This window comes from Coregonus lavaretus (assembly GCF_964263955.1).
Source record: "Coregonus lavaretus genome assembly, chromosome: 30".
Taxonomy (NCBI): domain Eukaryota; kingdom Metazoa; phylum Chordata; class Actinopteri; order Salmoniformes; family Salmonidae; genus Coregonus; species Coregonus lavaretus.
The window spans coordinates 35633664-35646568 of NC_140017.1; the positions used below are offsets into that span (position 1 = coordinate 35633664).

The window sequence follows — 12905 nt, forward strand, 5'->3', positions numbered from 1 at the left end:
CATTTATCCCTTGACCCCATACAGTGTGATCACTTTAAAGCTTTTGGTCAAGTGTCAAGGGTTTGCAGAAGGGAGAAACCGAGATGTCCACGTTGTGGAAAATATCATTTAATGTGTTATAAAAGTGATGAAAAAAATGAAATGTTGCAATTGAGGTGGGAACAATGAACCACGTATTTTGAATGCCCGACAAGGGTGAAAGAAAATGAGGTGGCCAAAGTTAGGGTTGTACATTGCATTTCCTATGCAGCAGCGGTTAAAAGGGTTGAGGGTTTGAATGGTGCTCCTGAAGGGTCCATGGTGGTGGATAGGCCTTCAATGCTGCAGGGGTTGCAGCAAGATGATCCTGATATTTTAAATGGTGATTAATACCACTGCCAAGGTGGAGAAAAGATCTAGGAACATATAAATCATTGTGGTTGAGGCGGAACGGTTCCTGGGGCTGCAAGATTTCTCTGCAAAAGAGTTATGGAATATTGTCAAAAGCCGTACTACAATCTCAGGCCCTAGAGACTGAGAAGGGAGATATGGAGATTTAAAAGGAAGAAATGGGAGTTTTGTTTTGTCAATGTACTATTTTATTCGGGTGGATTTAGTTAGTTTCCCTATTATATGTATGGATTTTCTTTTGTTACATGGAATATTGGCAAAAGCCGTATCACTCTATCAGGTCGTAGAGCCTGAGAAGGGAGATGTGGAGAACTAAAAGGAAGAAGTTGGAGTTTTTGTTTGTTTTGGCAATGTACTCTTTTTATTTGGGTGGAGTAAGTTAGTAGCACTAGTAAGTATGGATTTATTTTTTATTTGATATATTTTGTGGTTTAAAACCGTCCAGTTGGTGGCGGCAATACAACTTTTGGATGTAGTCCGCCATAAAACCCACAGAAGAAGAAGAAGATGGACCAATGGGAAGGATGTTTACGTTGCGTCGCCTAAAGGTGTCTTTCCGATTCAGATTTTGGCGTTGATGAGCATCTGATTTATTCTCTACAATTGATAAGTGAGTTATTTTACGATGATCATAAATAGCATTACATTACGTAGGAGAGCGTGGCCATTTCGGTTCAATAAAAAGGATCTGTGGGGGTTTGAGTTTTTACGGTGCTGGTGTGCTAGCTAGCTAAAGTAACGGTTCAACAAACAACGCCAATTAGGCTACGTTACCAAACTAGCTGATCCCCCGTCTCACTTCAGAAAATAGAAAGACAGATATGATAACTAGCTGTTCCCCCATCGTCAATCGTGGGCTCAAATAAATGAAAAACAACATGATTGTGGCATGGTTTGAAATTATGGTTGCCTGCAAACAAATCTTTGTTTTTGCGATACTCATAAGGTCAATATACAGCAGTCTTCTTACATGAAGTCTTTGGTCTGTCAAAGCATGCACTAGTCCTGTGACAGATCAAGATACAGAACAGACCCATTTAGAGTTTTATTGAAGATAAGTTTACCACCATTTTGAATCAAATAATCACTCTTTGGTTGCGCTCTGCTCCTGTTTGTCTTTCAGGAGGAAGCTGAGCCCTGTCCTGGTGCTCTGGTTGCCTGAGGACACACCTGCTTTAGCACTTACCTGTGCTCTGTGACCTTTGGCCTTTGCGTGAACTAAGGGAGTGTGTCACCTGAGGCAGGACAGTGGGATTCTTCTCAACAGCAGTCCTTCATCCAGCGATCTACAACACTCACTTCTTGAAGTCCAAGCTGGCCTGACTGCTCTCTCCCCCCTTCTCTCTGTATCTCTCCCCCCCCCTTCATCCATCCCGCTCTCCCTCTTTCACACTTCTCTATGCCTCTGCCCAATTATGTCCCTCTCCCTTTCAGAGTCCCTCTGTAAGACTTCTGTCTCTCCATCCCTCTCGCCATCCCTCCTTGATCTGTCTCGCTCTCCATCTGCGTGCGCGCCCCTCCTGACCGCCAGGCTGGATTTCCTGCAGATGAAACAGCTGAAGAGGAAGAGGAAGAGTAACTACAGCGTTCGTGAGACGCAGACGCTGATCCGGGAGATCCACAAGAGACGAGACGTGCTGTTCTCCCGCCAGCAGAACACCGCCATCAACGAACTGAAGAGACGAGCCTGGGAGGAGGTAGCAGGAGGCGTCAACGCACTGGGAGAGGGCGAACTACGCACAGCTTCAGAGGTGTGTGTGTGTGTGTGTGTGGAGGGGACTTCCATAGTGACAAATTATGTTCTGAAAGAGAGTCCGGTCTCGAGTCCGGTCTCTAGGCCACATATTGAGTGTCTCGTGTCGGATACTTTTGTACTCTGTCTTGACTTGGTCTCGGACAATGAGGACTCGTAATTTCTTCCCGATACCAGCGCCGTAAAAAACTCATAATTATCAGCCCATTGTCAGCGCATAAAACTGCTTCGCAAGCCCAAATATCCACACTGCTTTCATGACACATTCATATCTTATCGCCTATTGAAATTGGGCTTCCTACTTTGATCGTATACTGTCCCTTTACTTTGGTTGAAAAATATCCTCAAACTTTGTTACAGAGTTTCCTTGATTCGCTGGGAGGGAAGAGTGGGGGTAATTGTTTGAAAGTTGCAAGCTCACTATTAGTAAGGGGAGACCAGGGGAAGTTGTAACATATTTTGTAGTTTTATTTATTATACACCTGTTTGGGTTAGTGATAATTTGTAGTGGCTCTCTATTTGTCCTCGCTTTAGGTGGCCTCGAACACAACACTGAAAAGAGCTCAGGAAGTATCCTACATACAAGGGCCGCATTTCAATAGTTTAATTCAGCCCCATTCACTGGAAGGAGTTCCATTGGGCTCTCACTTCCCAGTGCTGATTTAACTATACTTCCTGAAGAATCTTGAGTTGTGACATCACCACTCATTGTAATGGTTGTGTGTGGTTCCAGGTGAAGCGGCGTTACCTGGACTGGCGGTCGCTAATGAAGAGGAACCAGCTCCGTGCTGAGCGGTCTCTTTCCACAGGGCTCAAGGCAGAGTATGATCCCTCCTCCCCTGAACACGACGCCTCACTGGGCTCAGGGGACCAGTCGCTCGACCTCTCTGGCTTTCCCAAGGAGTCCCAGTGCGACTGGCAGGACCTGGCAGATCTTGGAGAGCCCAGCGGACACTCAATGTCCACGGGGGTTAAGATGGAGGAGGAGGAGGAGGAGGCCAATGGATACAGGGTGAGGATCTCTGTGTTTGTGTGCGCGTTATTGATTTGTGGGTTGAATAAAGGGAACACGATGCATAAGAAAATCCATAATTGTAGAATTCTTGTGCAATCCATATCCATTGAGGTTTTTGTTAAATTATTTTTATCTGGCGTTAGTGTGTAGCCTAAGCTATAGGGTCTAACTGTAGGAAGCCGAATACACACCAACTGCCAAATGCTTTTGGGAACTTGGGCAGAAAAAGTTTACATCGATCCACTGGGGCAAAAAAGACAATGTCTGAGTTTAATTAAATAAGAGGAAAAGCTGCGAAATGGAGAGTTAAAAAAAATAGAAGGGAGGACACTTCACATTTTAAAGATTTGCTGAAGTGGTAAAAGAGGATGATGGCAGGTCCCTATGTTATGTGTGATTGTGGTCGCTATACAAATTCGACAGTCACAAGACGGGGACTTCAAAATGGCACATCAAGTGAACTGTACTGTTCAGATGGGTTAAATGGAATAGTAGCCTCACTGAAATCTGGACACTGACTGTCGGTCTACAACTCATATAGCCTAATGTAATATTAACTCCAGCAGAATTAAGCATTTCTTGCAGTAAAATTATACACTGAATTTTGACTCCGGAACAGGAGTGGAGAAATATCATTGATTTATTTCAGCATCTTGAGCGAGTGAATGCGAGGTTAGGGACTGTCTGTAAAGGTGGGGGTGCTGCACCTTAAAAGCTGATAGTATTTCAACCACTTAAAATATGCATCCAAGCCGAACTGAAATCTTATCAAAAATATGTTGGGTCATTTTTAAAAGCTATTAATTTCCTTAAAACCGGTCAAACTGATGTCATTTGGAAATCTTGCATGGAGAATCTTTTCAGTTTTCTTCTTTTTTTTTTTTTTTATAGAGCGTTTTCTCCCAGTCCCTAAACGTCTTTGCTGCTTGAGGGAAGCAGAGATGAAAGAGTAAAGAGAAAACAAACTTTACCGACGTCAACTAGATAGAAGCATTCATTCTATAGAGTTATGACATTATTCTGGTGATCAATGGTTTATTTAGTCTTCTAGGGTAACAAGCAGTGACCGAAGAGAAGCTGCAAGTATCTAATTATTGACTAACAAATTGCTACCAAAATGTCATACATTTTAAGCGAAAACATAGGCCTAGAGGGTGGATCTGATCTCCATCACCTAGGACTTGACATAGATTAAATAGATTAATCAAATCTCACATTGTTGTCCATTTTTGCTCAATCTTGCATGCTTTCTCAAACAGCTGTAACTGTATATGCATTCATGTATGCATTTGTAAATCAGGTCCTTTCTTGAGTTGGGCTCTGGGATGTAACAACTGTTGAGCATCTGATTTTATGGTTGATTGTGTTAGAGTGTGCGTGTGTGTTTATCCCATATCTGTTGCAAGGGGGTAAGGATGTTAGGGGCCCTAGGGATCCGGAGGGACGGGGGTTGGATGCCGATCACTGGGATGACGGCCCAATTTGGGATGGGGAGGGACTTTAGCGGGGGAATTAGTGGAGAACAAATGGAGGGTTACTTAGTAGCAATGCAAATATCATGGTACAGCTATATGGACACTCAATCACTATGGTATTTTTTATTGGTAAATTTACAAACGTATATAATGATAAATAGATTTGAAATTTGTATCTCATTATGGTACATGGTGAAATAAGTATAGCCAGTTATAATTGTAATGGCTTAGCAAATAACGAAAGAAGAACAATATTTACATGGTTCAAAGAGAAGGAATATAATATCTATTGTTTACAGGAAACTCATTCAACAATTCTAGATGAAGTTGCGTGGAAAAAGGAATGGGGGGGCGAAATATACTTCTCCCATGGGCAAAGAAACTCAAAAGTGGTGATGATATTAATTAACAGTAATTTCGATCCGAATGTGCAAATGTATGTGGATTATTTTAAATATGTTATTGGACCATAAACAGATATGGCTCATTAACCTTTACGGACCAAATAATGATGATCCACACTTCTTTGACAATATATATATATATAATAAATTATCAACCCTGCAAGCAATTCAAGACTCTATTATTATGGTGGGAGAATATAATACCGTTTTAAATAGCTCAATGGACCATAAAGGAAATCACACTACAAACAATCACCCTTATGCTCTTAAGGAAATCGTGAATGTCATGGATGCATTAGAACTAGTAGATATATGGAGGCTTAAATATCCTGATCTAGTGAGTAATATATATATGGCGGAGACTCAATCAAGCTAGTCGTCTTGACTTCTTTCTTATGTCATTCTCGTTGGCACCAAAAGTTTAAAAAGTGTTGATAGGGGACAGAATGCGGTCGGACCATCATATAATTGGCATATACATTACTCTTACTGAATTTCCACATGGGAAAACAAAAGCAATTTAGGTCAAAAGAGTCCATACTAACAAAGGAAATAGAAGGTCTAACAGAACAGATAGATAGCAATAAAAACTGTAACATAGAGGCTCAGAATAAATTAGAGGAAAAACAAAAAGAAATGGAGAAACTTATTCAAGAAAGATCAAGTGTAATATATTATAAAAATAAAGCAAACTGGATGGAATATGGGGAAAAATGCACCAAATTCGTTTTTAATCTTCAACATAGGAATGCTACCATAAATAATTTACTGAAACTGGTTACAAATGAAGGAGTCACCCATGATTCACCAAATTATATTTTGAAGGAGGAAACAAAGTACTTTAAGCATATGTTTTCGTTTCAGTCGCCTCATCTCCTCTAACTGAAGCTCATTGTAGAGATTTTTTTTCTATTGATAATGTAAAATTAACAGCCATACAGAAAGACTCATGTGAAGGTGAAATTACAGAGGAGGAACTTCTGGATGCAATTAAAGACTTTATGTCCGGGAAAACTCCAGGGTTGGATGGCATACCAGTCAAGGTATACCAAACCTTTTTTTGATATACTCAGAGGACCGTTATTAGCATGTTGTAACCACTCCTATGTAAATGGTAGGTTATCAGACACTCAAGAATAAGGTTGATTTAATTATTACTGAAACAGGATAGAAGTGGAAAATATAAAGATCGAGTCCATTAAAAAAATTGTTGGCCCCTTACACTTCAGTGTGGTGATGCAAAATGTATAGCGCATAGAATTAAAAAGGTATTGTCGGACATTATTCATTCTAATCAGACAGGTTTTTTACATGGAAGATACATTGGAGATAATATAAGACAAGTACTGGAAACAAAAGAACACTATGAAAAATCTGGGAAACCAGGCCTGGTATTCATGGCAGACTTCGAAAAGGCATTTGATAAAGTACGACTGGGGTTTATATATAAATGCCTGGAGCATTTCAAATTTGGAGAATGTCTTATAAAATGGGTTAAAATCATGTATAGTAACCCTAGGTGTAAAATAGTAAATAATGGCTATTTCTCAGAAAGTTTTAAACTGTCAAGAGGAGTGAAACAAGGTTGTCCACTATCGGCATATCTATTAATTATGGCCATCGAGACGTTGGCTATTAAAATCAGATCCAACAATAATATCAAGGGATTAGAAATCCAGGGCTTAAAAACAAAGGTGTCATTGTATGCTGATGATTCATGTTTTCTTTTAAATCCACAACTAGAATCCCTCCACAGCCTCATAGAGGATCTAGATACATTTTCTAACCCCTCTGGATTACAACCAAATTATGATAAATGTACTATATTATGTATTGGATCACAAAAAAATAAATTTTTTACAGTACCATGTAGTTTACCAATAAAAATGGTCTGATGGTGATGTGGGTATACTCAGAATAAATATCCCAAATGAAATAAATGATCTCACTCCAATAAATTTTAATAGAAAGTTAGCAAAAATAGATAAGATCTTGCTACCATGGAAAGGTAAATACCTGTCAATTTGTGGAAAAATCACCCTGATTTAACTCTTTAGTATTATCCCAGTTTACCTATTTGCTTATGGTCTTGCCTACGCTTAGCGAACAGTTTTTTAAAATTATATGAGAAAAATATTCAATTTTATTTGGAACGGCAAGCCAGACAAAATTAAACGGGCCTATTTATAATATGAATTCGGAGGACAGAAATTATCAAATATTAAAGCATTAGACCTATCACTAAAAGCTTCAGTCATACAAAAGTTATACTTAAATCCGAACTGGTTCTCTAGCAAATTAGTAAGATTGTCTCACCCAATGTTCAAGAATGGCCTTTTTCCCTTTATTCAGATTACAACCTCTCACTTTAAGTTATTTGAAAAGGAAATCATCTCCCAAATATCACTATTTCTAAAACAAGCCATAGAAAGTTGGTTGCAATTTCAATTTAATCCTCCAGAAACGACAGAACAAATAATGCAACAAATATTGTGGTTAAATTCAAATATACTAATTGACAAAAAACCTTTATTTTTTGACAGAATGTTTAAAAAAGGTTTAATCTTCGTAAATGATATCATCGGTAGGACTGGTGGAGTTATGTCGCACATGCAGCTAACAAAAACATATGGAAATGTCTGCTCTACCCAAATTTACAACCAAATAATTGCAGCATTACCGCAAAAATGGAAGCGGAAAGCGGAAGGGGGAAAAAGTAAGGAACTTGTCTGTCGGCCTTGCATTAAAGAACATAATTGGTTAAAGAAAACTGTGATAAATAAAAAAGTATACCAGTTTAATTTAAGGACCAAAGGATTGACAGCCGTCCCATATAGATTGCAAAATAGTTGGGAAGAGATTTTTTTACGTACCGATCCCATGGCATAGTGTTTATGAACTGATACGCCAAACGATGCTGGATTCAAAACTTTTTTTTTTTTCTATTTAAATTATTATATAAAATTCTTGCTACCAATAGAATGTTATTTATATGGGGGATACAATCTTCCCAGCTCTGCAGATTTTGCGACGAAGAGACAGAATCATTAGATCATTTGTTTTGGGACTGTCCATTTGTAGCTTGTTTTTGGACACAGGTCCAGGAATGGCTAAAGGATTGCAATATTTACCTGGAGCTAACCGTGCAGATAGCATTACTGGGTGATCTGAAAAGTCATAGTCAATCGATCAATAATATAATAATACTTTTAGCAAAAATGTTTATTTTCAATTTACGATCTGTAGAAACAATGAGAATAGAAAGGTTCAGAACTTTTGTAAAACATCACAGTACAGTTGAAAAATATATGGCAAATAGAAATCCAATATGGATGGTGTTAAGAGATAGATGGGTGGTGTTGAATGGAGTTGGGACTAATAACAACTAACACAACTAATAACAAGATAACTAATAATGTAAGCATACTGTGTCCATAATAAGTATATAGGTTGTATGTTGGGAGCTTTTGGGAAAGAGCACAGTTAGAAAGATATGGCATATAGAAGCAAACTGGATGGACATCATGAAAATGATCGCAGAGGATGAGGGTGGAGGAAGTTCAGGAGTAAAAACAAACAAAATAGAATTATTGTAAAATTGACTGTCCATAAAATGTATATAGTATGTATAAACTGGAAGTAGAGGCCTAAGCATTGTTGTTCACTAGTTTACTCCAATTAGGGAAGGGGTGGTGGGGTTGGAAAGTAATAAAGGGAAATATATTTTTAAAAAGTGTGTGTGCACGCGAGGGGGGAAAAAAACAATATGGGGAATTGGAAGTGATGCAGACAATTACATTGATGGAAGTTACAATTACATTTTACATTTTAGTCATTTAGCAGACGCTCTTATCCAGAGCGACGTACAGTTAGTGAGTGCATACATTTTCCATAATTTTTTTTTTTGTTTCATACTTTTTTCATACTGGCCCCCCCGTGGGAATCGAACCCACAACCCTGGCGTTGCAAGCACCATGCTCTACCAACTGAGCTACAGGAGGCCTACAATCTATCTGCAACATTAAAGCTGATCTACCCCCTAAAAAACTATCTAAAAGGCCTGTCAACAAAAGAATTCCGCCATCTGACTGTACAGCACATTTTCTATATTGTGGGTTACGGTCGGGTGCGGCCCGCATATTTTCACTTTATCACATATAGTCGGGAGGTGAATGGGTTATTCGCAATTGCGGGCAGGTGCGGGTTAACAAACAGCTGACCCATGCATCACTAGTCTGCGTGTCAATATGTTTGTATTGTATTAATCAGTATGTCAATGATCAGAGTCTTTGTCTCTCTCTATCTGTCAGCTGGAGGGTGATAGCGGAGAGGGTGAGGTAGAGGATGATGAAGATTGTTTCCCCTCCCTCCTGCCTGATGGACGTACCCCTGAAGTCTTTTCACACATTGATGAGTTCGGAATGCTCAGTGCCTCAAAGGGGGCGGCGGCCTCAATGAATCGGGATCTCTCATTGACCGGCCTGGGTGGACTGGGCTTTGCTGGCTTAGGACTGGCCAATCATGAGAGTGCGGGACTTCTGGTTGCCTTGGAGAAGCAGCGTGTGGAGCTTGAGAAGCAGCGTCTGGCTGTGGAAACGGAGCGGCTAGCGGTGGAGAGGGAGCGCCTCCTACTGGAGAAGGAGAGACTGAGTCAATCGGATGTGGAGAGAGAGAGGTTGCAGCTGGAGAAAGAGCGATTGCAGCTGGAGAAAGAGCAACTTCGGGTGTTGCTCATGAACCAATCAGAACGGGCCGCTGCTCCCCCCCAGCAAAGCCCTCCCTCCTCGTCCACCCCCACCCCTAACACCACCTCTTCCTCTGCTGTGGCTGGACAGAATGAGAGAAAGGGGAATAAACCCTGGCTTTCTATGATAGATCTGGAGGGCGAGAGACTGAGGCTGGAGAAGGAGAGATTGCAGTTAGAGAAAGAGAGGCTGCAGTTCTTTAAGTTTGAGTCTGGACGACTGCAGATAGAGAGGGAGAGACTAGAGGTGGAGAGGGAGAGAATGCAGCTTCACAAGGATCAAAGTCACTGAGAGGGAGAGAGAGGAAGGATAGCATCAAATTGTATTTGTCACAGGTGTGGACTAACGGTGAAATGCTTAGGGGCCCTTCACAACAATGCAGAGAGAAAGAAAATAGAAAAGTGTAACACGTAATAATAGATACGCAATGAGTAACGAAAACTTGGCTATATACAAGGGGTACAAGTGCCGAGTCGATATGCAGTGGTACGAGGTAATTGAGGTATATATGTACATATAACTAGGAATGAAGTAACAGATAGTAAACTGTAGCAGCAGCGTATGTGGTGAGCATTAAGGGATATCTACGAGATAAGTACCTGGAGGAAGAGCAAAAGAGAGGGGGGGGGGTTTATCTCAGTGTAGGCAGGCCAGATATCAGCCTCTATGAGCGGTTATCTCCATGGTCCAGTGAGGCTCTCTCCTCCCTCTCCTGTCTGTTTCTGACAGCTCCAAGGGCTTGTTACTGTTCAGTCTGATCCACAATGGTTGAAATGAGGTGCACAGCTCAACCAATCAGACAATCAAACTGACCTTAGATCAGCAGGGCGTCTTCATACATCTCCAGGTTGATGACAGAGGATTTTATCCAGTTTTATTTCCTGTAGAGGCGGGACCAAGACTGAAACTGCCACTCAAACTCAGTAGCCTCGTCCAACCACATAAACAAATCTCACTGCCAATTATTCTGTTATGTCTGTGGACTTTGTTGCATTAAAAGGGGGATTCTTTCAATTCAAAAGAGCGGTTAATTTAACAAAGATAATCTGTGTCTGTACAATGTGTGTTTTTGTATAAAGTGAGTGGTTGTGTACTGGGAGAAACTGTTTTGTCCCTGGAAAAGTTGTGTGTAGCTCAGTAGTACCATCCATGTACTGCACAGGAAGTGAATGTAATGTAGAATAGCTGTAAACTCAAAGCACAAAATGCTCTATGTGTGACTGTTCAAACCAGTGTCATATCAGGCCTTACAGAGATGTTTTTTTTTTTTTTTACCAAACCGTTTTCTTTTATAATCGTTTTATTTTGATAGTTGGTGTGGTTTGGTACTATGATGGAATGTTTTGTGTGGTGTTCTATAATAACCCAGTCGTCCAAGGAAATAGTTGAATATCTCTGCTGGTTCACCCGTTGTCCAAGGAAAGAGTTGAATAACTATTTAAAAGTAAAAAAAAAAAAAGAGCTGTATTATGTTTTTGCCTATATGTTTTCTGCATTGCCTTTAAGACTCAAATGATATAAATGAATAGGGTGTTTTTTCTTTATTCTTCCTGTTTTTAAGAATGCATCTGGTGTGACCCCACATTCACACTTAAATCACCTGATATAGACACAAAGTGCATTCGGAAAGTATTCAGACTGCTTCCCTTTTTCCACATTTTGTTATGTTAGAGCCTTATTCTAAAAGTGATTAAATGTTTTTCCTCATCAATCTAAACACTACCCCATAATGACAAAGGGAAAACAGGTTTTTAGAAATTTTTGCAAATTAAAAAAATTAATAAAAAACATCTTATTTACATCAGTATTCAGTCCCTTTGCTATGAGACTCGAAATTGAGTTCGGGTGCATCCTGTTTCCATCGATCATCCTTGAGATGTTTCTACAACTTGATTGAAGTCAACCTGTGGTAAATTCAATTGATTGGACATGATTTGGAAAGGCACACACCTGTCTATATAAGGTCCCACAGTTGACTGCATGTCAGAGCAAAAACTAAGCCATGAGGTTGAAGGAATTGTCCGTAGAGCTCTGAGACAGGATTGTGTCGAGGGGAAGGGTTCCAAAAAATGTCTGCAGCATTGAAGGTCCCCAAGAACACAGTGGCCTCCATCATTCTTAAATTGAAGAAGTTTGGAACCACCACAACTCTTCCTAGAGCTGACCGCCCGGCCGAACTGAGCAATCGGGGGAGAAGGGCCTTGGTCAGGGAGGTGACCAAGAACCTGATGGTCACTCTGACAGAGCTCCAGAGTTCCTCTGTGGAGATGGGAGAACCTTCCAGAAGGACAACCATCTCTGCAGCACTCCACCATTCTGGCCTTTATGGTAGAGTGGCCAGATGGTAGTGGCTAGACGGAAGCCACTCCTCAGTAAAAGGCACATGACAGCCCGCTTGGAGTTTGCCAAAAGGCACCTAAAGGACTCTCAGACCATGAGAAACAAGATTCTCTGGTCTGATGAAACTAAGATTGAACTCTTTGGCCTGAATCCCAAGCGTCACGTCTGGAGGAAACCTGGCACCATCCCTACGGTGAAGCATGGTGGTGGTAGCACCGTGCTGTGGGGATGTTTTTCAGCGGCAGGGACTGGGAGACTAGTCAGGATCGAGTGAAAGATGAACGGACTCCAATCAAGTTGTAAAAACATCTCAAGGATGATCAATGGAACAGGACAGGATACACCAGAGCTCAATTTCGAGTCTCATAGCAAAGGGTCTGAATACTTATGTCAATAAGGTATTTCTGTTTTTAATTTTTAAAACATTTGCAAACATTTCTTAAAACCTGTTTTCGCTTTGACATTATGGGGTATTGTGTGTAGATTGCTGAGGATTTGTTAAATTTTTTACATCAATTTTATAATAAGGCTGTAACGTAACAGAATGTGGAAAAAGTCAAGCGGGCTGAATACTTTCCGAATGCACTGTAAATGTGATATTTCTTGCTTTGTCATAATGGAGTATTGTGTGTAGATTGATGAGGGGAAATAATAATTTAATCCATTTTAGAATAAGGCTATAACGTAACAAAATGTGGAAAAAGTCAAGAGGTCTGAATACATTCTGAATTCGTTGTGTGTGTGTGTGTGTGTGTGTGTGTGTGTGATATATATATATATATA

The 12905-nt window shown here is 40.3% G+C and overlaps 1 protein-coding gene across 1 annotated transcript; it reads left to right on the forward strand.

Annotated features, from left to right (window-relative positions):
- The first annotated feature begins 911 nt into the window (after positions 1–911).
- On the forward strand, positions 912–11523 carry LOC311106094 (uncharacterized protein). Its single transcript, XM_084148402.1, has 4 exons — positions 912–1000; positions 1514–2141; positions 2877–3155; positions 9348–11523. Exons 2-4 carry the CDS (start codon positions 1806–1808, stop codon positions 10071–10073), a joined length of 1341 nt encoding a protein of 446 aa, XP_084004528.1. The 5' UTR covers positions 912–1000; positions 1514–1805; the 3' UTR covers positions 10074–11523.
- Positions 11524–12905: the final 1382 nt, after the last annotated feature.

What these genes read in the sequence shown, in the direction of transcription:
- LOC311106094 (XM_084148402.1), top strand. Translation starts at nt 1,806, where the DNA reads ATGTCCCTCTCCCTTTCAGAGTCCCTCTGTAAGACTTCTGTCTCTCCA. An exon ending in AACTACGCACAGCTTCAGAG is followed by an intron (nt 2,142 to 2,876) that starts GTGTGTGTGTGT and finishes GTGTGGTTCCAG; the next exon opens with GTGAAGCGGCGTTACCTGGA. An exon ending in AGGAGGCCAATGGATACAGG is followed by an intron (nt 3,156 to 9,347) that starts GTGAGGATCTCT and finishes TCTATCTGTCAG; the next exon opens with CTGGAGGGTGATAGCGGAGA.